General features: G+C 36.1%; 1 protein-coding gene across 5 annotated transcripts in view; it reads left to right on the top strand.

The window, feature by feature from the left end:
- Nucleotides 1–25260, top strand: part of PAN3 (poly(A) specific ribonuclease subunit PAN3) — an 80164-nt gene that overhangs the window by 46076 nt on the left and 8828 nt on the right. For 4 of the 5 annotated variants that reach the window (XR_014852641.1, XM_085062309.1, XM_085062300.1 and 1 more), the window contains 10 exons: nucleotides 5683–5930; nucleotides 6516–6620; nucleotides 7282–7339; nucleotides 8429–8590; nucleotides 8752–8868; nucleotides 8981–9082; nucleotides 16887–17052; nucleotides 17472–17559; nucleotides 23254–23393; nucleotides 24146–24275. Coding sequence is in view for 4 of the 5 variants with exons in the window: in XM_085062309.1 (XP_084918435.1) it covers nucleotides 5683–5930; nucleotides 6516–6620; nucleotides 7282–7339; nucleotides 8429–8590; nucleotides 8752–8868; nucleotides 8981–9082; nucleotides 16887–17052; nucleotides 17472–17559; nucleotides 23254–23393; nucleotides 24146–24275 (1316 nt within the window). In the remaining variant the exon portion in view is untranslated. The remainder of the gene's footprint in view (nucleotides 1–5682; nucleotides 5931–6515; nucleotides 6621–7281; nucleotides 7340–8428; nucleotides 8591–8751; nucleotides 8869–8980; nucleotides 9083–16886; nucleotides 17053–17471; nucleotides 17560–23253; nucleotides 23394–24145; nucleotides 24276–25260) is intronic. The other variant, XM_085062286.1, reaches the window with a different exon arrangement.

Raw genomic sequence — 25260 nt, 5'->3', positions numbered from 1 at the left:
TGAAAAATATGACAGGGGAAACCTAAAATACTTCAGTGGATAACTTGTAAAATACTTCAGTGGATAACTTGTATCCATGCCTGACATTGATTAGGTTGTAGCGTGGAAGAGGGTTACTCCTACATTCACACATTTAGATAAGTGCTTTCTAGTGTAATCTCAACACCGAGTCAGTCTTCATCTTGGTAGCCTTTAATAGAATATTGAAATATAGTGATATAAATGCAACTTACACAAATTGTGAGAGAAAATGGTTTCATTGAAGAGTTTTAAACAGATATCGTTCACCATTTCCAAACTATTTTTCTATATACTCACCTGAATAATATCTTATTGCTCCTTCCCTTTCATTGCTGGCAAACTCACCCTGATTGTCATTTGTGTGGGAAATTTAGTAAGGAGTTGATTTTCAGATAGCATTTTTGCTAACAAGCTTGTCTTCCCCAGTCCTGTGTAGCTGTTTTAGAGCATTAATGTCATTAAAATATGCCACACAGTGTATGAAAAAAATTCATGAATGTCATCGAAGTGATAAGACATCTTTGCTGTGTTAAACTTGAGAGAGAGCAGATGTATGGCCCCCAATAGTGAAAATCTGTCTGTTTGGTTTGCTAAAGCTAGGTTATAGCTAAAGAATTATGCTTTTGTTACTGATGGAAGTGACAGCAAATTGCTGTTCATTCTATATTTAGTCCAAGTCAGGTTCTGAGCTTATGCACAATGTAAAAGATGCCATTTCTGCTGCCAGTCTGAACCTGCAGGCTTAGGAGCCAGGGGTGCGAAGGTGTTGTGCTTGTCCTGTTGACACATCTCCATTTGTGATGAGCTGCAAGAGTGTAGTTTTCAGAGCCCACAGCCCCAGCTGGAGATGGAGCACTTTCAGCTGAGGTGGTTTGTGTGGCTGAAGGCCCCAAGAGCTTGTTCCTTCCTCTTGGATCAGATATGGTGCAGAGAAAGTTCTGCAGTCATTCCAGAATAATACAAGAACAGAAGGCAAAGGGATTGTACAATTATCTTTTTCCCAATTAAAACTGAGGAGGAAGAATTGATGACTCAAATTGTTTAGGGAATGAAACAGATTTAATTAATTTGAAAATACACAGCTACAGTGCTAATGACCTGATAGCACACTTACAAAAAAAAAAGAAAATATGTAATGAATTTAAGGATGCTACTTTAAGTTCTTGAAATGGTCTTATTTTATAATTTACTTTTCTTCGTCACTCTAGAATACTAGGTAAATTTTGAAGAATATCTCTAAAGTGCTAAACATTACAATGATAAAATGTTAAATGTTTTATTTTTGACCTCTGAATGTGTTACAAGCCTTAGAGGCATAAGGATATGGTTGTAGATTAGTAAATTTGTAGGCAAAACTTGAAGGTTTTTTTTAAACCTTTAATGTTGTAGGCCAGCTGATTTGCATACACATGAGCTTAATGAAATCCACCTATGTTTTGAATTCTCATTAAATCAAAAAGTTGTAGATGCTGAGTCATTAAGAGATCACGCTTGATGCCCTTTGATCCTGATTCTGTGTGATTTCTTAGATTCAAAATACGACCCAGCTTTTAATTCAAATACATTGTGTGCTACAAAGCTTTATTAGAAGCATTAATCTCATAAAATGTGTTTTAGCATTGTCTCAAATGCATGTCAAAGTTTGCCATTTCCCTTTCTTCAGTCACAATGGAACTTCAAAAACAAAAAACAAGGCAAGAAATGAAAATATAAGAACAAAGAGAAATATAAATATGAAAAAAAAAATAGCATCAGGAGCTGCAGGTGTGTGTAGGTAGCCTGTACAATCACTGTGAATGTTGTGGAAAGATCTTCACATCCCACAACCATTTCCATGTTGGTATGACACCATGACAGCTGCATACCATGCTGTCTCTTTTTAGATACAAATGGCAGTGAAGTAGAAGAAGCCCTTTCTCCTTGCAGTTCATCTTTTAAGATTATGTTTGACTTCTTCATGAAGTCTGTTAAGATTCCCCAAGACAAGGAATGGAGAGCCACCTTTGCTCATAGAAAAGTCTCAGGAGGGACAGTTTAAAACAGGCCTTTTGGTGTCTGTCTTAGTATTCCTGTTGGCATTTGAATTTTAATACAGGGGAATCTTGAACCCTCTAATAGGGAAAATTTAATGGTAATTGTCATGATCACTGGTATGTGTGTATATATATATAAAAATATATATAAAAATATATACATGTATAAACTGTAAGTAGATTATTCAAAGCCCATTTTTTCTTAGGCCCTTTAGTGAATAGGAATTTATATATACTGTGCTGTTAAAACCAGCCTAATTCTGTGAGGTGTGGTTCTATTTTTCACTAGTGTGTGTTTAGTAACATCTTTTTCCTTGAGTACGAATACACAGGAGTATATATTCACTTTTTAATATAGCTATTTTGCTTTATTTCCCTCTAATTCTATTTGTTATGATCAAATATCAGTATTAGTATGCTTTTAACTGAAATACTGATGAAGCTGGTCATATCTGCTTGAGTTTGTGTACTCAATTATTTGCTGCATTAAATACTTAAATATGCGTAAGTTTCACTTTATCATAAGGGGTTTTGGGTGTGGGTTTTTTGTTTGTTTTTGGGGTTTTTTTTACTGGGCTTTCAATATTTACTTAGATTCTGTAGAATGTAATACAAGTCTCTCAGAAGAATCTATAACCTTCAGTATTTGTTGTCTCAGCCTGTCTGTAGCCACCATGGCACTTGCAGCAAAATTCTTGTAGCAAGTGTAGTATATTGTTATAGTAGAATAAAACCACACTGTAGTCAAGCTTCTTTCATCTGCTGAACTCAGTGTGCATATTGGCAAATGAGGAGCCCATATGTTCTGCCTGCCAGCTGATTTTCACTGAACTCTCAATGTCCTTTGAAAATGACATCCATCTAGACTGGAAGTCCCTCTGAAAGGATTTGTGTAATGCTGTGAACCTTTTCTTTCAATCTTGCATTAATACCTGTGCAAAAACATTAAAGATTTGTGTTTGTAACTATTCTTTGGCAGGCATAAATTTTTTTTTAAAAGTAAATCTTAAAGGGGAAATTGTTAGAAATCGTGTGTGTGAAAACCACTAGAGATGGTTTTTTATTCTGAGAAACTTTCATCAGAAGGTCACAGAATAATTTTAGCAAGTTGCAAGTCTTCACGTTTTTATATTATTTACTGTATACTGTGTCTTATACATAGTGTTTATTCTAAAGTAGAGAGGACTTCAGTTAATTTTCCAGCAGTATATATGAAAGCTGCTGAGTTTTTATTTCATGATCCCTACCATTGACTGTTTTATTGAAACAGTTATTCTTGAAGCCAGTTATTCGTGTCTGGGTTGAGATGATGTGCTTGCAAGGACTTCAGTTAATACTGCTTTATTGGAATATAGTGAAAAAGACATGTCAGTAACTTTCCATAGATAAAGAGAACTCCTGAATATCATGAACTGTAGAGTTGCTTCAATTTAATGGCCACTTTAATTAGTCATCATTCAACTTTTAGTACTAATATATTGTTTTAAAATTGATCTTTCCCCCCAGCGGATTAAGAATGTATTCATGTTTTAGTCTTTTGTTAAAAATGTAATGATCTTTACAGTAGCTGTTGAAATATTGAAGTGTTGCTCAGTCACTCAGGGTAACTTCTACCTTGATAAAAATTTACTTTCTTTTGTATCAAAAATTGGTGCAATCGAAATGTGTAACATTTTACCGTCGTGGTTAATTTCAAACAGATTTTTATGAGATTATTTATGTTACCATTTAGAGCTGCCTATTATAATTAACTTTTTAAGTTAGTACACTAATCAGCAATATTCCACAATATTACTTATCTACAAGCTGTTTGTACACACATGTACATGTATTAATATAAAGAAAAGTTGTGGCCCAGAAAAGTGCAGACTTTTTTTTCCTTTCATATTCTTATATTTTATGTTTTTATTTAAAAAAACTGAAAAGACACAATTAAGAGGAAAGGCATATGATTTTCCCACAATTTACGTTTTAAAAACCTTATTTTGTTGGAACTATTCAGTTTTGAGGAATAAAAGAATTATGCTGAATTTACACACATGGTTTTTGAGATGTCAAAGGAGTAAATGAGAGGAGCTAAATGAAAGGTTATAAATATTCTGTTAATATCATTAGGATAACACAGCTTCAAAATAATTTTTCCCAAGCTACTGCTTGTTAATACTGAAACTGCTACTTGCTGTTGTTTGTTTTAAAAAAGAAAAAAATGAAACGTAGGAGGGATGAGATTGCTTTAGGGATACAATACGAGTGTAAAATCACTCCTACAGGTCACTGATGATGCCTATTGAGAACTCTGCATACAGTAACTTGTGACTGAAGTTAAATAAACTAGTTTATGTAACTAAAAAGTGTGTATGCAAAAAAAAAAATTTCTTTCATTAGTTGGATATTTGCTTAAATTACTCTGGTTACTTAGAGTTTATGGAATTAATTTAAGCAAATATCTGAGTAATAACTGACAGAATTATTAATTAGGAAAGAATTCTCAGCTGTCGAGAACATTAAATATAAAAGTTGTCTGTCTTCTTTCAAGAGAAGGATTTAGTATGACTGATATAATTCTGATTGTGTAGAAGAGAAAGTACATCCCAGTCTGAAATGAGCAACAATAAATTTCAAAGATGCTCTCCTGGGTGTTAATCTGAACACCTGAACATCTCAGATCTTCTGCTAGTAAGTAAATCTGCAAGGAGTTTTTTGAAGGGTTATCTCTTCCTCAGCAGCACCCTGCAATGTCTGTTTTACACCTAAATTTTTATAAATATGCAAATCTGAGAATTCTGCATGCAATAACTCTTGAAGTAATTAAAATTTTTGGTAACTAAAAAGTGTGTATGCAAAAAAGTTGCCCACATTTTTTCCCATTGATGCACTTTGTTTAGAAGTAGAGTTTCTCAGGCTTCAGTGGAGTTGCCCCTGTAATGTTGAAGGTGAACACCAGCCAGTAAAATAATTTCAAATAAATTAGAAAATCCCAGCAGGAATGTTTAATAGACTTAATATCATGAGATGTTACCTATCTTTACATATCAAATAGATCTTTCAGAGAATAACTTTTGAATATAATAATTACAGGAAAATAGGCAACTACTCCCCTGAAGTTAATAGTAGCATATTGTGTATTATTAACACACTAATTTGTGTGCTGTGTTACTGGAGACATTAACAGCTGTGGAGTTCTAGTAAAAGGTACATGCATAATTAGGTGAAGTGAATTACAGCTTAGCGAACTCCACTGACTGCGCATGTAGCTGTTAAGTAAACACTCACATATAGTCATTAATATTTTATCTTTTTGCAGTTTAATGAACTGTCATCTAGACGCAGCATTATTTTGACTTGTCTTCCCCTTTCAGCTATTTCTATGTTTCTCATTTCAGTTCTTCATGTGTATACTGTAAGTTCCCAAGCCCTATCTCTCTGCATTAAGCAAAGATTTTTGGGAAAATAGATCTGTTTAGTCATGGTCCTACTGTTCTATATCTCAAGGATTTCTATTTCTGTATGAAGAGCTAAATGTCTCACCTGCTCAGACTATTGTTGGTAGTGAAGGCTGCTTTTCTGAAATTGCTAAATTTTTTTGATGATAAATTTGATCAAGAGTATCTTCTTGTGTTTCTTTAAGGAATGTCACTGTCAGCAGGATCTTCTCCTCTTCATTCTCCCAAAATAACTCCTCATACATCTCCTGCTCCTCGAAGAAGAAGTCATACACCTAACCCAGCAAACTATATGGTGCCTACTAGTGCCTCTGCGTCTGTTGCTAATGCTGTCTCTCAGCCTCAGTCTACTGGCCAGGTGATCCAGAAGGAAACAGTGGGTGGAACAACATACTTCTACACTGATACAACTCCAGCACCTCTCACAGGAATGGTATGTTGGCTTTCAGTACAAAACTGACTGGAGTTTGTAAATGCTGAATTGGTTGATGCTACAGATGTTATTTTTCACACTCTAAGCCACTTGTTCTGTATGAAGATCAGGAATTTTGATTATTTAATATATAAATAAATATACCAAAAATAAGTGAAATATAGGAACCAGAGAAATTTTTATGTATTTTTTTCATTTACGGTGGTGTAGAGCTTTGTGGGGTTTTAACACAGCAGTAGAAAGAAAGCATTCTATGTGTCTCATGATGAGAAAACATTAAGTCAGATTTTCTTTTTCTGATAGGTTAAATAGCTCTTACATTTACAGTGACAGGGAGAAGGCAGTTACAAAAATATTAAAATAACTACATACTTACATATATATACACGCACCTCACTCTTCCTTAAAATCGTTGGAAGTGAATATCGCATTAAAAAATTGTAACATATCTGACATTATATTTGTAACTTGTACTGTACATGAAGATTTCATCATTCTGTCGTTTGAACTGAAGGAGTGACAAAACTCTTCATTTACTTTATCCTTAAGGATTTTAAACTGCTTCTTGAAATATTTTGTTTTTAGGTATTTCCAAACTACCACATCTACCATCCAGCTGCACCTCATGTTGCTTACATGCAGCCAAAAGCAAATGCACCTTCCTTCTTCATGGCAGATGAGCTCAGACAGGTAAGATGATAGAGTTTTTAAAGGAAAATTTCATATCTTGGCGAAAAACAGAAAATTGCTAATGGTAGGAGAGAAGTAGATGCTTGCAATCTGTGCAGTTAGTTTTCCCTGTGGAGAATTAAAATAATCAAATCTTGTAATGGGTGGAGTACAACAGAGGATGGGGGTGAATTACAACATACATGACTGCAATCTAATCTGCATGCCATGATTTACTATTCAGCTCAGTACTATTACTGATGTATTTTTTTGGTGAGCATGGGTTTATTTTTGTAGCATTCTTTTAAGCTGCAATACTACTCAGTTTTCAAGTCTCCCACTGAAATTTAAGTGTATGCAGGTGTTAGTTGAAGAACTCTTCTCAGGGCTCATCATCTCAAGGCTGGCTGCAAGTGTTATTTATTTCAGCTTCACTGTAGTCAGTGCCTTTGTTAATGCCAGCTATAGCAAATGTCTTCTGAAGCTCCTTCAAGAATTTAGCTATTTTGTTAATAAAATGTTCAAGCTACTGGTCTTCATTGTCCCTCTATGCCTTGTACACTTGTATCACTTCTCTGTTTTAGTACAGGTAGCTAGGACTTCAAAGACAGTGTTCTCTTAAATTATCAAAAATGATAAGCTGAATTATAATGTTCAAAACTTGGCTTAATTTTTTCTTCAGGAACTCATCAACAGACACTTAATAACTATGGCCCAGATTGATCAGGCTGATATTCCTGGTAAGTGTTATAAACTAAACAGTGATCATGTTTGTCTGCAGCCATGCACATTCATCAATATTAACTACATCTTGCAAAAAAATGCCACCCATTTTTAATTTTTCATTAAGTCTTAATCATGAGCCTGGGCCAAATGGATTACCAGTGCAAAATGTTTCAGAAATATGGATTGTTTTTTGTCACTTCTATTTTAATTTTCTTCTGTTTTGAAACTCCTTAGTGGTTAGGAATACTTCAAAATGCTGAGACGGGAAAAATCATTAAGGCAATAAAGTCTTGTGAAGAATAGTGTTGTATTACTCTGTACGTATTAGGTACTTCTTCAAATGATGAATATATTTTTTAGAGATTGTATGTAAACTAGCAAAGCAGTTTGTTTTGAAGTGAATTGGCTGGTATATCAGAGAAGGCTTTGTACTAGTTGTCAGGCAAAAGAACCATATACTATTTACTGTAATTTGGCTTTGGGGGAGTTTACATTATTCGGCTTTATTTAAACAGTTTTTGGTTGCACTATCTTCTCAAATGTGTGCGTAATATGATAATGACGCAGTTAAAAAATGCAGTTCAGTGTTTTAATCCAGGTGAAGTGCAAGGGTAATCTATTAAACTAATTTGTAAACCTTCAGCACTTCTCTCTTCCTGTTTTCTACATCAGTATATTATAAGACTGAAACTTGCTTTTTTTTCTCATACAAATGGGGTTCTTACTGTGGTATAAAGTCTGCGTGAAAATTGGTGTTTATCAGTGAATCAGTGTAGGAAAAACACCAAAGAAATGTCATTCAGAAGGGTGAATTTCTAAGGTAAATGAGGAAATGGCAGATGCAACTGTGCATCTATTCTGTTGATTTTATTTGCTGTAACTTTCCCTGAAGACAATTCCTTTAGCTCTCTGGGATCACTTCTAGGAGCCTACCAATATGTTGGTATTAAAGCACAAATAGGGAATTTTAACTTAACGTGCACGTAAAAGATGGTGGAGATAATTCATGTATTAGTGAAGTAATTTTAATTTTCTCTGCTGCTCAGTAACTTTCTCAAAGTCAACGGGGGCCTAATATGTTTCTCTGTATAAACTGATTTTAGCAGTTCCTGCTGAAGTGGACAGCTACCATAGTCTCTTTCCTTTGGAACCACTGCCACCGCCCAATCGGATACAGAAAACAAGCAACTTTGGGTACATTACATCGTGCTATAAAGCTGTAAATAGTAAAGATGACCTGCCATATTGCCTTCGGAGGATACATGGTGAGAAAAATTGAGTTGTCTCAATAGGACTAGCATTCCAAAGCATACCAGTCATATTTTAATGTCTGGTTGCTTTTTAGCAGTTTCAGACAAAATGTTAAAGTAACAAATTCTCATCCAAACCATTATGCTTTAAACCATGGCTTTCATTTTTTCCCTAGGTTTTCGTCTTGTTAACACAAAGTGCATGGTATTGGTTGACATGTGGAAAAAAATTCAGCACTCAAATATAGTAACTTTGCGTGAAGTGTTTACCACTAAAGCTTTTGGAGAGCATTGTAAGTTTTTCTTTTTTCTTTCCCTCTGCCCCTTTCTCCTCCCCAGCTGGTCTGTTAATACTTTTTTCAAATATGCTTGAGTTAATAAATGTCACCTGTTTCTATTTTTAAGCTCTTGTGTTTGCATATGATTTTCATGCTGGAGGAGAGACTATGATGAGCAGACACTTCAATGACCCAAGTGCTGATTCCTATTTCACAAAACGGAAATGGGGTAAGGAGACAACACTGTCATATAATACTCATGTACACTGTTTCCAGTACTTCAGCAGTAAACATCTGGTCAGAAATAGTTGTTCAGCTAAATTTTTTGGCTAATCAGTTCTGTCATATCATAAGCTGATTGATGTGAGAGAACTCTCCTTCACCACCTTTTTGTAGAGTTTCTTTAGATTGATAAACAACTATAAAATTGATGTCAGTGTGTAAGGGAATTATAGCTCTTTGAAAGAAAAATAAGTTGGAACAAAATTTGGAGCCAGGAGCTCTGATGTCCTTATTGCAGGCCTGTCACCAGGTAACACCTAACATTTTATGGTGATGATTCCAAAATTCTAAAGGTATGCTATGCCAACTTGATGCTTGCTCTTTAGGTGTCCTGGCCTTCTATTTTTTCCTCACTAGTATTATGAGGAATAATTAGACAGCAATTTGTTTGATGGTTTGAAATGTGAAGCACTAGTTAAGACAAGAAATGGATTGAAAAATTCCTGTAGCATATTCTTTTCAGACACCAACTTCACATCTTAGGTCTGATTTTTTTAAGTTTTTTAATCATGTTTATACTATAGCTTCAATGGAGTCACTAAAGCTACACCAACATTCATAAATATAATCTGTCACAGCATGGACTGTGGCTCAGCAAGTTGCCCAGTGGAGCTCATATGCTTGTGGCTTTAGCCACAAAACAGTGTGCTGTCAATGATTCTGCCTGTTAGGACCAGTTCATGACCCCTGCAGTCCTACAAACTGTGATCAGGTGTTGTCTGGAACACAAGAGTGCTATGCTGAGAAAGAGAGGTGGTCACAGCTGAATGGAATCACAGAATGACTTGAGGTAGAAAGATACCCCGCAGAGCTTCTTTCGACGGATTTCTTGCTTGATGCAGGACCAACCCTGAAATTAGATCCAGCACTAGGGGTGACCAGAGACTGTGATGTGGCCTGTTTTATTTTATTTTTTTAATTAGGGAAGATCTTCCCTAAATATCTTTAGGCTGCCAGCATATGAAGAGAAACAGGAGCTAAGGGGTTTTTTTTTTCTTGTTTCTTTTGAAATTAGAGCCTTTAGCTGTGAATTCAAACTGTTTCAAAGGTTGAGATGTAAAACTTTTCTTGGCTATCTTTTACATCAGAGTATAGTGGTTTGGTAGTGTGTGAATAAATTCAAAGACTTGAAGATACCTTATATACATTCAAAGACTTGTGGTTACCTTATATATTGCATAATTCTCACCGACTTTGCACTGAGCTGACCAGTATAAGTGGAGATGGAACTTGATTCCCACTACTGGTTTTGGTGGTAATATCTCAGACAGAGGAAACCCTAGTTTGATGTGTCATATCCTGTGGCAAATCAAAGAATGCAATTACAGATTCAATGAGCCTGATGTGAAACCAATTTGGTGAGATAAAACTGGAAGATCTACTGCTGGGTTAATGGCTGTTACGTGCAGGACTAGACTTCTGAGTGTTTCCTAGTCATGGTTTTCAATTTCCATGTAAATCAGTCCTCGTTATCTTTTTGTATCTCTCTGGGGAATTATATCTTTTCTAGCTAAAATAATAGAAGTTACAATAAAATTCTTGGGAACACATTCTTTCATCATACTGGAAAATAATTAAGTTTTGGTCCTATAAAGGGCAGTCATGTCTCATTAATCTTTCAAAGGTCTTTAAAGGAAAATCCAGCAGATAAGACCTTGGGGTTTTCAGTGAAGTCCAACAGTCTTTAAAAGAACCTAAGTAATCATAAGACAGAGAAAGTTCTCAGTTAGGTTAATGCCTGGTTAGAATATTGGAAACAGAAAGAGTGAACAGTGAAGATTACTGATGGGGTCTCACAAGATGTCCTGGAAGTTGTATCTTGACATATTCATGTACTTGCACTGAAGATAAATGGTCTCTCAAAGTTTGCTGGTAATAGCAGATTATTTGGATTGTTAAAAACAAAGGCCAATTGTGACTGACTGCAGAAGGATCTTACAAGACTGGGACTCCTACCAATAATATAGCAGGTGATGTAATGTAAACCAATGCGATCAAGGGAAAAATGTAACTCTAGCTTTAAACATAAAATGATGGCCTCTGTTGGGACTGTTGCCACTCAGTAATAGATCTGGGACCGTAGTTAAGTAGATCAAGGACAATACAGTTCTCTTCCTGAATGGCAGTAAATAGGAAATAGATTGTTATAGCTTATAAAGAGAGGAGCAATGAAATGGAAGACCTTGTATTCAAGATGTGTGTGTCTGATAGACTCTTGTCTGTAGTTGTGGTCCTCCTTGTGTATTTTGAAGGGTGTAAAAGAGCAGCAAAGAAGTTGCGAAGAGGTGACAGGGATGATCAAAGGTGTGGAACAGCTGGATGAAGAACAGCAAAGTGGAATAGTGCTTTTCATGCTTTTAAAGATGGAAAGGAGTTAAATGGGGTTAAAAATGACTGGAATATAATAGGTGTCGGAAAAATCATCTGGAATAAAGAAGAAAAGAATAACAATAGTTTGCTATTTTTTCCAGCCTGAAACTAAAGACTGACCAATGAAACTAGTACTGGTAGCAAATTCAAAAGCTGTGTAAAGATAATTATGCCATGGGACTTTTTCACAGATTATTGTGAACATTTGCCTACATTCAAGGGAAAAGTGGGCTTATTCATGGAGGAGAAATATTTGGGGACTGCAAAGACATGATACCTACTTCTGGGCTGCAAATCATTGGAGACTAATAGAATATTTTACTTGTTTACATTTGTACACTTCAGTATTCACTGCAAGTTGACTTTAGCATATGTGTCTTTGAAAGAGGCTAGTGGGCTATCTGGAGCCTTTATCTGGCCTACTTCAACTTTCTTTTATAGGCAGGAATAATCTGGGAAGTTGGAAATAAGACATTAATGTCTTTTCAAACCATAGTATTATTTAATTCAAATGAGCTGTCGCAAAAGAGCTTACAGGGATATGTAGGGAAGATAACTGTCTTCTGACCATGGCACTTATTACTTGCACTTTCAATCCTTTTGATAGGTAAATTAGGGGAAAAGTTACGTCAATTCCCAAATTTTGCCAAATCTTTCTGCATATCTTTGCCTTGCTTTTTTTTTTTTTTTTTTTAAATACCTGCTGTTTCTAGTCTGGCCCTCAGTAGAAGGAGCAATTTAAGAGAGAAAAATAAGATTGCATACCTATAACTTGATTTCTCAGAATTGCCTGCCTTCACGGATCCTTTCTCCATCCCCTCACAGAGTTTCTTGGCCGTCTGCCTGCCTAGAGGAGACTCCCAAGAGAAGCAGGGGAATGGATGGAAGTTGGGTACTCTGCAGCATGAGGCCCAGATTAGTACAATTGCTTTTAAAGATTTTAGGAGGCACAACACTGTGAACCTGATCAGTGAACTCAGAGAATTTGATTTCAGGTATGCAACCTTATTTATGTTGAACGCTTCAGTTGGCAACAAGGGACCTTGATAGTTAAAAGATGAGGATTATGGTTTACATGGCTGTCTTGCATGCCAATGTGTCAATGTGGTCAGTCTTCTTGGGTGTTTTCTTCTTGCCATGTTATTTACAGACCTTGTTGCAGAACTATCTTGGAAGAGATTTGCTGTAGGGGAGAAAAATAGCAGCTTACATTTCTTTTTATGCTGTAAACTAATGTCTCTGTAACTTCTGAATGCAGCAGAATTTGTTCCTTGTGTTTTTTATTCAATGATACCTCCTCTTTCTTCAGGTGGTACAGTGTGATAATCCAACATTATTCTGTCATATTTTACTAAATTTGCACAAATTTTAAAATCAGGAATCTGAATTTTTAGTTAATTTCTACTCAAAGTACATTTATTTGAAAAGTTTCTTTCCATTTTATTCTCACTTCTCATATTTCCTCAAAATGCTTCTTCATACTCTAAACATTAAATCTGTTGTTCTGGAACTTTTTGGTTTCTTCCACCTTTCTGATATTTCGTGGCTTCAGATTATGGTACATATTAGTGCATTTATCTCTGCAGAAGTCATATTCTCTTTGCATTAGCAAGTTAACCCAAAAGTACTGAAACTGCGCTCTTAACAGTCCAATAGTAGAACGGTAAACCAAATTCTGAATGTATGCACTTTAAAACTTAACAGCCAGAAAATCCTGGCAAATTAACAGTAACTATTGGCAGCTGCCAGAAAGGTTTGTACTGATGAGTTTTTGTGGTTGGCAGAGATAAGCATGCCTTTGATATGTCCTTTGGTCTGCTTTGAAACACTCTGAGCAATTAAATGTTGATGTATGTGCTGTTAGGAATTTTCTACCGCAATCTCTGCTCTTCAGCAAACAAATACTTTCTAATGAAGATAAACATGGTCTGGGAAACTTGCTTTCCTTTTGACACATTAATAGTAGTATGTAATGCACAAAAATGGACTTCACTGCTGACTTTACGGTTTTTGCATCCCTGCATGCTGAATGTTTTTTTATAAAATACCCCTTCCATTGAAAAAGAAATAATTTGTGTGATGACTATGAATAGACTGTGATGAGGAGTAAGAATATATGAATACTGACAGTCAGCATGATGTTTTTGAAGACAAAATATGTGACTAATAATTATCCTAAAATACCTTTGCCAAAAGCTGCAAAGTACTTACTTTTTCAAAGTAAGTTCAAGTTTTTAGTGGCTTCAGATTTTTTACAAAATATATTGCTGCACTATAGTAGTTCAGAACCTTTCTGTATATTGAAAACTGGGAAATGTAAAACCAAAATCCAAGTTTCCCTGAAGGAGAAATGAAGGCTACTGCTGTTGTCTTGTTTTCAGTACTTTAACTCAGGAACACTGAGTAAAAGTAAAACTCAAGTAAACACTGAACAGTTCATGGTTCTCAGTGTAAAAGACTGGTTTACAAGCCTGAGAGGTTCAATTTAATAAACAGATAAATCTTTAATTTGGCTTTTTTTTTTTCTTCATAATTTTGTCAGAATTACTGTTTCTTATCATGCTTTCTGACGGTGTTCCTGATGATATGAAACAGGTCCTACTGCTGGTGTTCCCAGGTCTTCCTTTGCATCCCAGGACTATTGCTAGATCTATACTTGCTCTGGAGAACAGAATTTCATTTGAATGCTTTAACAAGCAAAAACTTAATATACACATGGACGCCAGTGCAGAGGGTAGTTTTTTTGTTCTGTTGAGAACAGCATACCACAGAACTTAAAAATAATTGTCAGCGTTTTTATTTATTTATGTTTATCCCAATGTGGCGAGGAAAAATAATGGATAGCCTGTGTTTTTGAAATGGCAGTTTTTAAATTTTTAATCTTTTCCATTAGTGTCTGTGTTCTACATCTCAGAGATGAAACCATTGGGAGAGGTGAGTCTGCCCTGCAGTAGGTGGGAAGAATGCAGTCTGAAATTTTGCTTGTTGTAGCTGCAGTTGGAAGCCTTTGCAACTCAACCACAGAATCTCTAAAACACCGCTTTTTCAAGCAATGCTCTAGTTGTTTTGATAATGTTTACTTATATTTTTGTGATACTCCTTGTGTTCAGCGCTGTTTGGAAAGCTTTCCAACTGTGCTTTTCTGCTGAAGAGCAAACTTTGGAGTCTCATCTCCTTGGGTCCTTGCTCAAGCTCTGTCTGTGGCAGGTCTGATGTGCCTCTTGGGACGTACATCATAGTCAGCATTGCAGCAAACTGAGCTGCTTTATATCTTGCTTATTTTGAACAGGTAGATATGTAAGAGGGCATTTCAAAACGGGTTCTCCCGGTGTTTTAGCTTGTGTGTTCAGTGTATGTGAATGTGGAATGCAGCCAACTGATGTGAAAGCAGCAGCCTAGATTTGGCTGTAGCCTCAAATGAGTTTTTCCAGTAGTAAAATAATGTTGCTTGAGATTTTCTGATAGATGAGGAGAAGCTGTGTTGAGCTCTGGTCTTTCAGTGGATATTGGATATTCTCTTTGTTACATTGTCTTAATTTGAAAATCAAAGGGCAGGTGCTGTTATGCATGCAGAAAAATAATTCCCAAGTTTTGGCTTTTCTCTCTGGGATATTACTGCAAAATTTCTATTCGGGACTTGCTTCATACAGATGTAACTATGTTACAGTATCCATGCACATTCTTATTCAACTCACTACACATGTTGCTGTTGACCAAATATAAAGTGCATTCTACAGCAAGTAGTAAAGAGAGAGAGTCTCAACTAATACATGAGGTTGTATCTCCTCTGTCATTTTATCTTACCATTTTTGTCATGCTGAAGAAGGGAGAATTATGATGGAAAAGTTTGCTTCATGAGATTTCTGGTATGCTGGTTTTGTGGCAAGTGATTTGCATAAAGATTCATCAGGAGGCCAGAAAAAATAAACAATATCTCATTATATTCAGCTTTCAGTAGACATGCCAGGCTTATTGCTTTTTAAAAGAGTCAGTGTCTTGGTCTTCATAATCTAAACCAAAGCATCTTAAACTTAAAAGGTGAACTAAAATTTAAAAATGGACAAAGCAAAGCTCTGAAATGAAAGCTGAGAACACTTGCAGCCCGTCACCTCAAAGTCAGTAAAATTTCCAGGTAAATAATTACTTTTAAATTCTATTCCAAACACTTTTTTTCACTCTGCGAATATTTTATGTGTGTATATCCATGCAGGCATACATAGGCTTGCTTAAGCAAATGCAGAGATATTGATATGGTCCTGTGGGAAAAGGGGAAAGAAACTCAAAACCAAAAAAAACAACCAACAAGAAGAAAACAAAAAAACTCATCAAAAACCCAAACACCCCCCTCCTCCAAAACCCCAAACAAACAAAAAATGTTTAGAGAAGAGAGCTGTCAGTTTTCAGTGAAACTGACTCAGATGCTTACATGATTCTACTAAATACTGGTGATATTACTGGTCTCAAAATTAGCAAAATCTGTACTGAGGCAACCTCTTGAAATCACCATTGAGGTTTGCAAAATTGGGATGTACAGTCTTGCTCTGGATGTATTTTCTTCTGCTACAGCTTTGTGCAAGGAAAACGATGGCAACTTCTTTGAATTACACACATCATACTAAGAGTAACATTTGTTATCTATACCTTCATTTTTTCATCTGTGACTCAGTATTATTCAGAACTTCTTTGCAATGTAGAATTTGAGTGTGTATTTACAAAGACTGAGTTTTATTTTTGAAAGGAGAACTACAAATCCATTTGGAAGGGGAGCAATACATTGATATTGTATGACCCACTGAATAGGGGTCACGCAGTTGTGATTTGTCAAGGAGCTGTGTCACAACAGAACATATATGAAGTTGTGTTCAGTGATGTTTAGTCACCAAATCTTTGTCTGATTTGCCCATGTAGTTTAAAATTAGCTTGGTTTTTTTTTTAATCAGATGATAGAAAATGTTTAATTGGAAAGCCTTCCTGCAATAAAGGAGGTGAAATGGGATCTGTTGCAGCTATTGCAGTACATACTCTTTGTTTCAGGATATTGGTGTTTTTACTTCTGGAGTATCTTCATATTTTGATGTACCATCTACTTTGAGCAATTTCCAACCAGTGCTCATTTTAAACTTCAAAAATCATAATCATTTCCCTGAATATGAGAGTGATAATGCCTAATGAATTGTCAACATTTTCAAAAAACCACAGCTGAAACCAACCAGTGAAGAAAAATCTGCTCCCAAACTTACCTTTAAGCACAGTAGATGTGCCTTTCAAGGACTATTAAAAGTAAAATGAAATAAATATGCAAGTGAATTGTATAATTCAAGATGTTGTAATTTGCTTTTTGCACAGGAGCTCTATTGATGCTTACAATGATTTGGTTCTAGGTCAGCATGATGGACCTCTGCCACGGCAGCACGCAGGATTGCTTCCGGAGTCTTTGATATGGGCATATATTGTGCAGCTCAGCTCTGCCTTACGGACCATTCACACAGCAGGACTAGCGTGCAGAGTTATGGATCCAACAAAGATTCTGGTAACGGGCAAAACAAGGTAATGGAAGCATTCAGTCTCACTGTGTCACCTGTGTTCATGGCAGCTGCTGACTGTGCACCTGATACATAGATAGCTACTAAGTTCACTTAACTGGCATGAGGCAGTGTGTGAAAGCTTGTAATTTTGATTTTTTTAAAGGTCTTTTAAAACATATTTTGGGGAGACTTACACATTATCCTCAAACTACAGATCAGACCCACGACTGTCAGTTTAGAAATTTGTTGATTTATTTGTAAACTGAATACTGTCTGTGCGTTTTATCAAATAGTAAAATCAGGTTTTTTCTGCTGCATAGTAATTTGCTAAGTGCTGATGACTTTTATCATATCAAACCACTCAATGAATGCTGGAGGAAAAACTGAGTAACGAATAAAGTTTAATGGTAATTGTTCCTTTTTCTTTTCTCATTCCTAAAGGTTGCGAGTTAATTGTGTTGGAATCTTTGATGTTTTGACATTTGACAACAGTCAAAATAATCCACTGGCACTAATGGCTCAGTTTCAGGTAAGACAACAGTGCCACAGGTTGGTGGCTTGGCAAAGGGACTACTGCAAACCAGTGTGGTTTTTTTTTTTTTTGTTTTTGTTTTTTTTTTTGTTTTTGTTTTTTTGAAGACGACTTTAATTGAACTGTAGTCCAGTGTATCTATCTGTAAGTGACTGTTTTTTCGTTCCTGATTTGACCTTGGTTCTGCCATACATTATTCAAATTTGCTTGTAATTTAGAAATGTGAATGCTCATTTTTATATCTTCTGCTTCTAAAAATCTCAGCAAGCTTACCGAACAGGTTGAAATATAATATTTAATAAACTAAAGTCAGAAATTATTGGAAATAGAATTTTTTTAAACAAAGGAGAAGAAAAATCTTACATTTTGTGCTACAGATAAAAAATAATTATTCAATATTAGCTTTTGCTCTGTCTTTTGTGATTTTAGCCTAAATAACTAAGTGTTGAATACCTGTTCAGAGAGGAGTAAGAGATCTTTTAATTAACTGCATTTAGGCCCTCTCCTCACATCTAAAAGATTCTAGTGTGTGTTTATTTTGGGCTCCTAGTTTTTCCGTGCTCTCCTGGTGTTCTCTGAAGCGTGGACTCTGCATAATTCCTGAATTAAGAAGAACCCCTTTAGACTTAACAAAAACTGTTCCACAGTCATCTGGAGCATCACTGTGTACAGGAGTGCCTCTTTCCCTAACTTCCCCTCAGGGTAAAGTACATTACTTCAGCAGTCATCACATACCCTGTCTGTACTGGGAGTGAAAGACTACAGTAGGGAGTTGGATTTAATTTATTTTCATTAATTGAGCCTATCCACTGTGAGAAAACTGCTCATTCAGAGTCTTCAGGTAATAACTGAAATGTTTGAACTTTGGCCAGCAGAAACTAGCTTGTTGGAGACCATGTCCTAGAACATAACTTTTTTTTTTTTCATCTAAGTACTTCTCTATTTTAATTGCAGCTTGGAAAGGGATCCTTCTTAGATATGACATTCAAGTAAAGCAAAACATTTAAAATATTTGGAGATACAAATCTAAAAATACTTGGAGGTACACAAATCTGTCAAAAGCACTTACCACCATAGCAGCCCAACACTTGGCAGCTGACTTGCTTGATAATGCCTAGATTTGTTCAGGGGGAATGGCTACTCTTGTTTTATACATCGTTAATATTCAAATTGTTCAAGTTGCACTGTTAAACCAGGAAAGAATTGCTCCTAAATACATAATTTGGAAGATCTTAACTGCAATTAGTAAATACAGTATGGCGTTTTCTTCCTTCAGAGATGCTGGACTGAGTTAATTCCTTGAAATTCAGGAGTCATTTCTCATGTTCTACGTTTGTTTGCCCTAGCCAGATAAAATTACAAAATAGCAGCTGCTGCTTGTCCTTTTTCCTCTTGATCCATGACCCAGTTCCTGAATTCCTCTGGGACTCCTGTGACTGTTTAAAACGTAGGTTATCTCTTGGTTTACTTCCCATCTAATATGCATTTCCTTGTTGTTGTCTTCAGTGGAGAAAGGTATTTTTGTTAGCATTTGCCATTTCTAGCTATTTCCCATGGTTAATATAGAGAGAGATTTTGGCCAAAACAGCAAGGGGTTATGTAAAAGCAATGCAATTGTTGTTTACAATCTGTGTTAAATACAATAATCTCTATGATCATTTAAGTGTTAGATAAAGGCAACAATAAGGGAAGCTAAAAAGAAGTAAATGAAATTTGAATGGCCACTTGCATTAAAAACCAGGGGTTAAACCTGTATAAATTGCAGTACACCACTTCTCGCCTCCCTCAGTCCATAAGTCTTGTGACAGTCAGTTGCAAAGTACAGATGGGAAAACTAAATGGTGATATAAGAGACAATTAAAAGATTTAATAAATATTTCTGTACTTGAAATAACATGAGTCCTCCCCTTTACGAAAATAAGAGAATGTAAGTTTTACTGTTTTAGCAAGGGCTATAAGGTTACTTTTGCTTAAAGTAAATATTTTCAATTTAGCAAACCAAAATATCTTTCACATGCAGCTTCCCAAATTTAAAGAAACTAGTTTGAAGCGGCATCTCAAGTGTTAATACTGGCTCTAAAAAAACCCACCAAAAAGTAGGAACTTGGAGAGCAATTCCAGAACTTAAAAGTATAAGTGAATCCACAGAACTGGAGTGTGGATGAGCTGATACTGATCCAAGCATGGCAGTGAAACAAGATAAAACAAAAGAAAAGGTAATGTTGGTTTCAAAGAGCTTCTGGAAAATGGATCCCGTCAAAAATAAGTTTTATTTTAATAGCTCACATGTCTGGCTGGTAAAATCAAGCATATAAAATGTTGAGATATCTCTGCGGCATTTGGCATAGCAGGACATACATATTTAATAATAAAAAATTAAGAAAGGGTAGCTATGCAATTAACCTTTAAATTTCTAACTTGAAATTCACTTGGTAACAGGGAGACATTAATGAAGGGGGCTGTTTCTGAATTTATCTTCTAGGACTGATTTTTAGTGTAATGGTATTTAATAGTTCTATCAATGAACTAAACAGTGATAAAATCTTTACTAGCAAAGCTTTCAAGAGACAAAAAATTATGTTGGTATGGGTTACAGGTATGAAATTAATTACTAATTAAATGGGTATTAGTTATATGCAAGGTGCATTTTTTTTTAACAAAAGGCTGCCTGTACTTAGAAGGTGTAAAGCTTTTCCTTGAAGTGAAGAATCAACTTAGTATGACTTCATGGTCTCTGGTGATAGTTACCATAGCAGAAGTTTTCTGTCTGATCTGTGGCAAAAGGAACCAGTGTGATCCATAGGAGCATGCAGAGCACACTAGGGAGTATAAACAGGGACATGATTGTACCTAATATTGATCTGTACCTTGCACTAGCCAGGCTACTGCAGGAATACGGCATATATTTCTGGTCTTCCTACTCCAAGGAAGTCTAGTAGTTTTTGTGTGCCTTCTATAACCATTCTCTGCCAAGAAGCAGTAAGAGCTAAATATGCTGATATTTTCAGAGGAAAGGTTAGGACTTAATAGGCATAAGTGGATGGATTGCTTCCTTACAGAAAGAATGGTGTAACCCAGCTTCTGGGAAGTTGTGTACCCTGTCTGAATGGACAGAGTTGGTCAGTGGGTGGTAGTTTAGTTGCTTCTAAAACAGTAATCTGACTCTCAGAAATCCTGAACTTTATGGGATCTTTCCAGCTTGAGATTCTGATTCTTCAGCCACAAAGGAAAAGTATTGCCTGGTTTTGTGCACTTGTAAAACTGCAAACATTGGGTATTGTGATAACATTTTCTTTCAGGGCTTCAGCTGTCAGTGAATAGTGAAGTGCCTCCAGAGAGCAGTTCAGCTGGCTCGAAATCTGAATTGTCTTACAAAATTACAGATATATCTTAAATCAATCAGACTCTTGACTGAATGCTTGAAGTTCTTAAAATAAGTGGGATGAATCCAAGCCACTTTTGCATCTAAAACAAGCTAATTATTAGCTGTAATGTAAAAATTGTGTGTTTGAAGCTGCATTGGGGTGTTGTATCCTCTGTGCCAGTTCTTCTGGTAGATGTAATTTGCAAAACAAAAAATTAAATGCTCAAAACCCCTCAAGGCTCAAATTTAGAATTTCCTGTCTGATGTTAAATGGAAGACTCTCAACCATTTTTAAAATCTAATGCAATCTGTATTATGAAATCATCTGTGCAAAGGAAGACTGCATTTCCATTGTGACTTTCCCAACGTTGTATATTTTAAGCGACTTAGGGTTGTGTGATGATGCAGAATTTATATAGGATAAATCTTTATGAAGTGCTAAAAGCTGAAAGGTACTAAGTGTAAAGTAGGGGACTGCAGAAAGAAGTAAGACTGTGGTTAATACAAATATATATTTCTTTCAAGTCTTTTTGGAGGAAAAAATCATAATGAAAATGCCATTGTCTCAGGTGACACACATCTCTAGATATGGCATCAACAAAAATCCTCTGTTAAGACCTATAGCAGTGTTCTGTGCTAGTTAAGTTGACTGCTTGGTAGTGGAAGCAAGTTCACACCAAAATGGGGTTTTATTGCTTTGATTAACTTCTCTTTACCAAAGGAAAAAGGAATGCTGATACTCAGGAATTCCTTGTTGCTTAGGAAATAGTCTAGCAAATGCCAGTCCCACCTGCTTATCAACCACTTTGCCCTTATTTCAGTCTCATTTTCTACATCCTGTTTCTGTGTTCATTAGCTACAAGAATAATACGCTTTTTGACTTCTGACATATTGTGTATCCACGTTCAAATTGTGCTGCTTAATCATACTTGAAATAGGAACAGCAGGGACTTTGAGAGACCTGAAATGGTTTGGTATTTTTCTCTGTCCCTCAGCACCTGGGAGACATGGCTTCAGGGAAAGCTCTGCTCAGCTACTGCAGCCAGAGGCAGCAAGTGTGGTTATGCCTCTGGGTGGAAAAGCTGTGAGGGCCTGTGGCACGTTCACCTTCACAGCTTTTTTAAAGCTGCCAAATTCTAACCAGAACTTTTAATGTTGCAGTGCTGTCAGATTTTCAGCCTTTCTTACAGAAATGACAGAAGGTGGATTTTATTGTATAACTGCATTGTCTGCTAAGTGGCTTGGCCTTGCTCTAAGCTATGGAGCTGGTGTTCATAATTATTAGCAGCTTTCATCTTTTTAGTTTTGAAAAATATTTTCTCAAAAAAAACCCTCAGAAAAATTCTCACCTCGTACTCTACCTGACTGTCAAATTCATTCTGAGGCATGTATCCGGCATGGAAAGCTGCAGGTGTTTTAAGTTTGACCAAGCTGTGTGCAGTTGAAAGCCTTTCCACAGAAAGAACCAGTTCAGCTTTTCCTATGAATGTCATTGTTTGCTACAAAATTAGGCTTTTGCTTTTAGCAATGGGCTTTAAAACCTGTAACAGCTTTTCAAAATCTTTCCTCATGGCTGGCTATGAACATGGGCAGAATTTTCTGTTATGGCAAAGCAGGCTGTATCCAGCATTCATCTTTTAAGAGCAGTGCTGCTTTTAACAAAAGTTTTCAGTAATGCAAAGGTTTCTTCATAACACATGATGCTGCTCAGTTTGTCAGCCATACAGGCCTGTCTAGTTATTTTACACAGTTCAGATATTTTCACACGGCCATCAGAGATGAAAATATTTGAGCAGTTTAAGATGGTAATATCATCTGCTGGAATGTGGTGTGGATTCCAGTATGAGATTCACACTGCATGGCTAGTTTGAATGGATACTAATCCAGCAATGCTGGTTTCAGTTCAACAAATAATCCTTTAATTTCTACATCTCAAATTGAGAAGATTTGTTCTATTTGCCACCAACTCCTTGACTTGTCAGGATTGAGCAGGTGGGTGGTTCAGAGAACCACATTCCAGAGCTTTTGCTCACTACACAGTTCTCTCTGCTGCGGTCCTTAAGCAAGCTAAAAATAAGTAAATTTTATTTGTTCAAAGATAAATATAGTACCTAAAAATTGCTAGGTGTCAGGACAGATTTTCCTCTGTACATTTTAACTACTGTAACTTGAACAATCATATTGAACTGATTTGAATACTACTTACTTTAGTTGCTCAAATTCTTCTAAGGTTATTGAAGAACTGTCTCTCTTTAATACCATCGAGTACCATATGTAGTATTTATCTATACTGAGAATCTTATCTGTGTGTGTGTTTTCCCTATTAGCAAGCAGATCTGATCTCCCTGGGGAAAGTTGTGTTGGCTTTGGCTTGCAATTCTTTATCAGGAATTCAGAGAGAGAATTTGCAGAAAGCAATGGAACTGGTGACAATCAACTATTCCTCTGATCTGAAGAATCTGATTTTGTAAGTTTGTTTAATAAATCTTTTAAAGGAAATTGCAACTTTTTTTACGTATACAAATGCAAACATCAAATAGGATTTTTAGATGCAAGTAAGATTACAGATAAATCTACTGTTGAGTTGCCTGCATAGTCAGTGCACTGTTAAACATTGATATCATTTTTTGTGTAGTGCTGGTAAAGCTCCTAGTAAGAATTGGGAGTATAAACACAGCAAGCATTTAAGATGTCTTCAATACCAGGCCTGATTGCCTTTTCTCTACAATAGCAATGTGCTAATCTTCTTACACTTTCACAAGGTATTGAGAAATAGGCACATTGCCTTTTTGGCCAAAAGTTTGAGTGCTATTTTTTTCTGGCTGCATATTATTTTTGTGTAGTTTCTGTATAGTCAGCCTTTTGCCCCTTGCAGCCTGAGTGGGAAAAGTAGAAGTCTTTGTTCCTTCCCTCATTTGAAAAACAATTGCATTACAATCAGAATCTGCATGCGTTCTCTCTATTTTTGTATATGTTCTTGCTGTTTGAGTGGGATGAACTGCACAGTTTCATGAATGTATACTCCTGTCTTGTTTAACTGCGTCAATTATACATGTAAGTTAACATTTGTTTTCGCTGATGATATCTTCTTTTAAGAAACACAACAATTATCAACTTTGTGTATTAAATAAAAAAAGTCAAATAGTTATAAAATCATAATGGGATATAATCTCTGGCATTTGTAGAATGTAATCTTTTGGGGGTTGGGTTTTTTGGCAGGTATTTGCTGACCGACCAAAACAGGCTTCGCAGTGTAAATGATATCATGCCTATGATTGGTGCACGATTCTATACTCAGTTGGATGCTGCTCAGATGCGAAATGATGTTATAGAAGAAGACCTAGCAAAGGTAAATCATGTAGTAATTCCTGCAGGTAAATAATGTAGTAATTCCTGCAGAAACACCTGTAGTCAGTATTCTTACAGCTGTATTTTTAAAAGGGATTCTTTTCTACTGGCTTCTTTTTGGTTGGGTTTTTTTTACTTCTGTTTGTTTATTAACCGAAGTAATCTGCTTGACAACTCTAAGCTCAAGCTTTCGAAAGCCCCAAAGCTTCAAGAATGCCCAGTTTTAAGATGTCCTCAGCTGGGCTTTAACTGAAGTAACATCTTCATTTCCAACCAAAAGTCTTGGGGAAATTATGTTCTTTATAGCATGGTTAAAAAGTAGCATTGTGAGTAAATAAGGCCATGTACGTCATGTAGATCATGACATGTATCATGTACATCATGTAATCATGTGTGCTAAAGGTTATACAGCAACAAATGTTGCCCCTTAAATTTTTAGGTTTGTATTTTTGTGTCCCTTTGCTTCTCTGACATGTTTTCCTTTCCGAATGAATTCTAATTCATGGAGATACCATGTTCAGGTTTCCTGCAGTGTGCACTTTTGCTGTGGGGGTCTGGTTAGTCTGTGGGGTTCAGTCAAGGTATCAAGTGATAGGTATAAAGGAAATATGTACTTTGCATCAAGTCAGAGTATATTTGTCCAACTGGAAAGGGTGTCTGTTAGTCAGAAGCCACTGGCAGCAAGATTTCTGCCAGGACTGATAAACATTATGGAATGCTTTTATGGCCCTGAAAATGTGTGGGATAGGGTGTTACATAAGGATTTAATCAAGACCTGTGGTTCCACTCCATTATAACCCCTCACTGAGAACTTTTGAAGAGACATTAGACCAGTGGCTGGGATTCTGATGAACTTAGTTCTCTCGCTTTCTCCACTATTGTCTAGTAGGGTAAGTTTCTCACTCCTTAATGAAAGGTGCTGAAATATTTCAGAAGCAAACAGCTGTAGAAGAACCAGGCAGTACCTATGTACCTCTACATGTTGG

This window comes from Lichenostomus cassidix, chromosome 1 (assembly GCF_008360975.1).
Source record: "Lichenostomus cassidix isolate B80296 chromosome 1, HeHo_3.0, whole genome shotgun sequence".
NCBI classification, from domain to species: domain Eukaryota; kingdom Metazoa; phylum Chordata; class Aves; order Passeriformes; family Meliphagidae; genus Lichenostomus; species Lichenostomus cassidix.
Note: the sequence above shows the minus strand (reverse complement) of the source record. Positions and strands in the feature narration are given on the sequence as shown.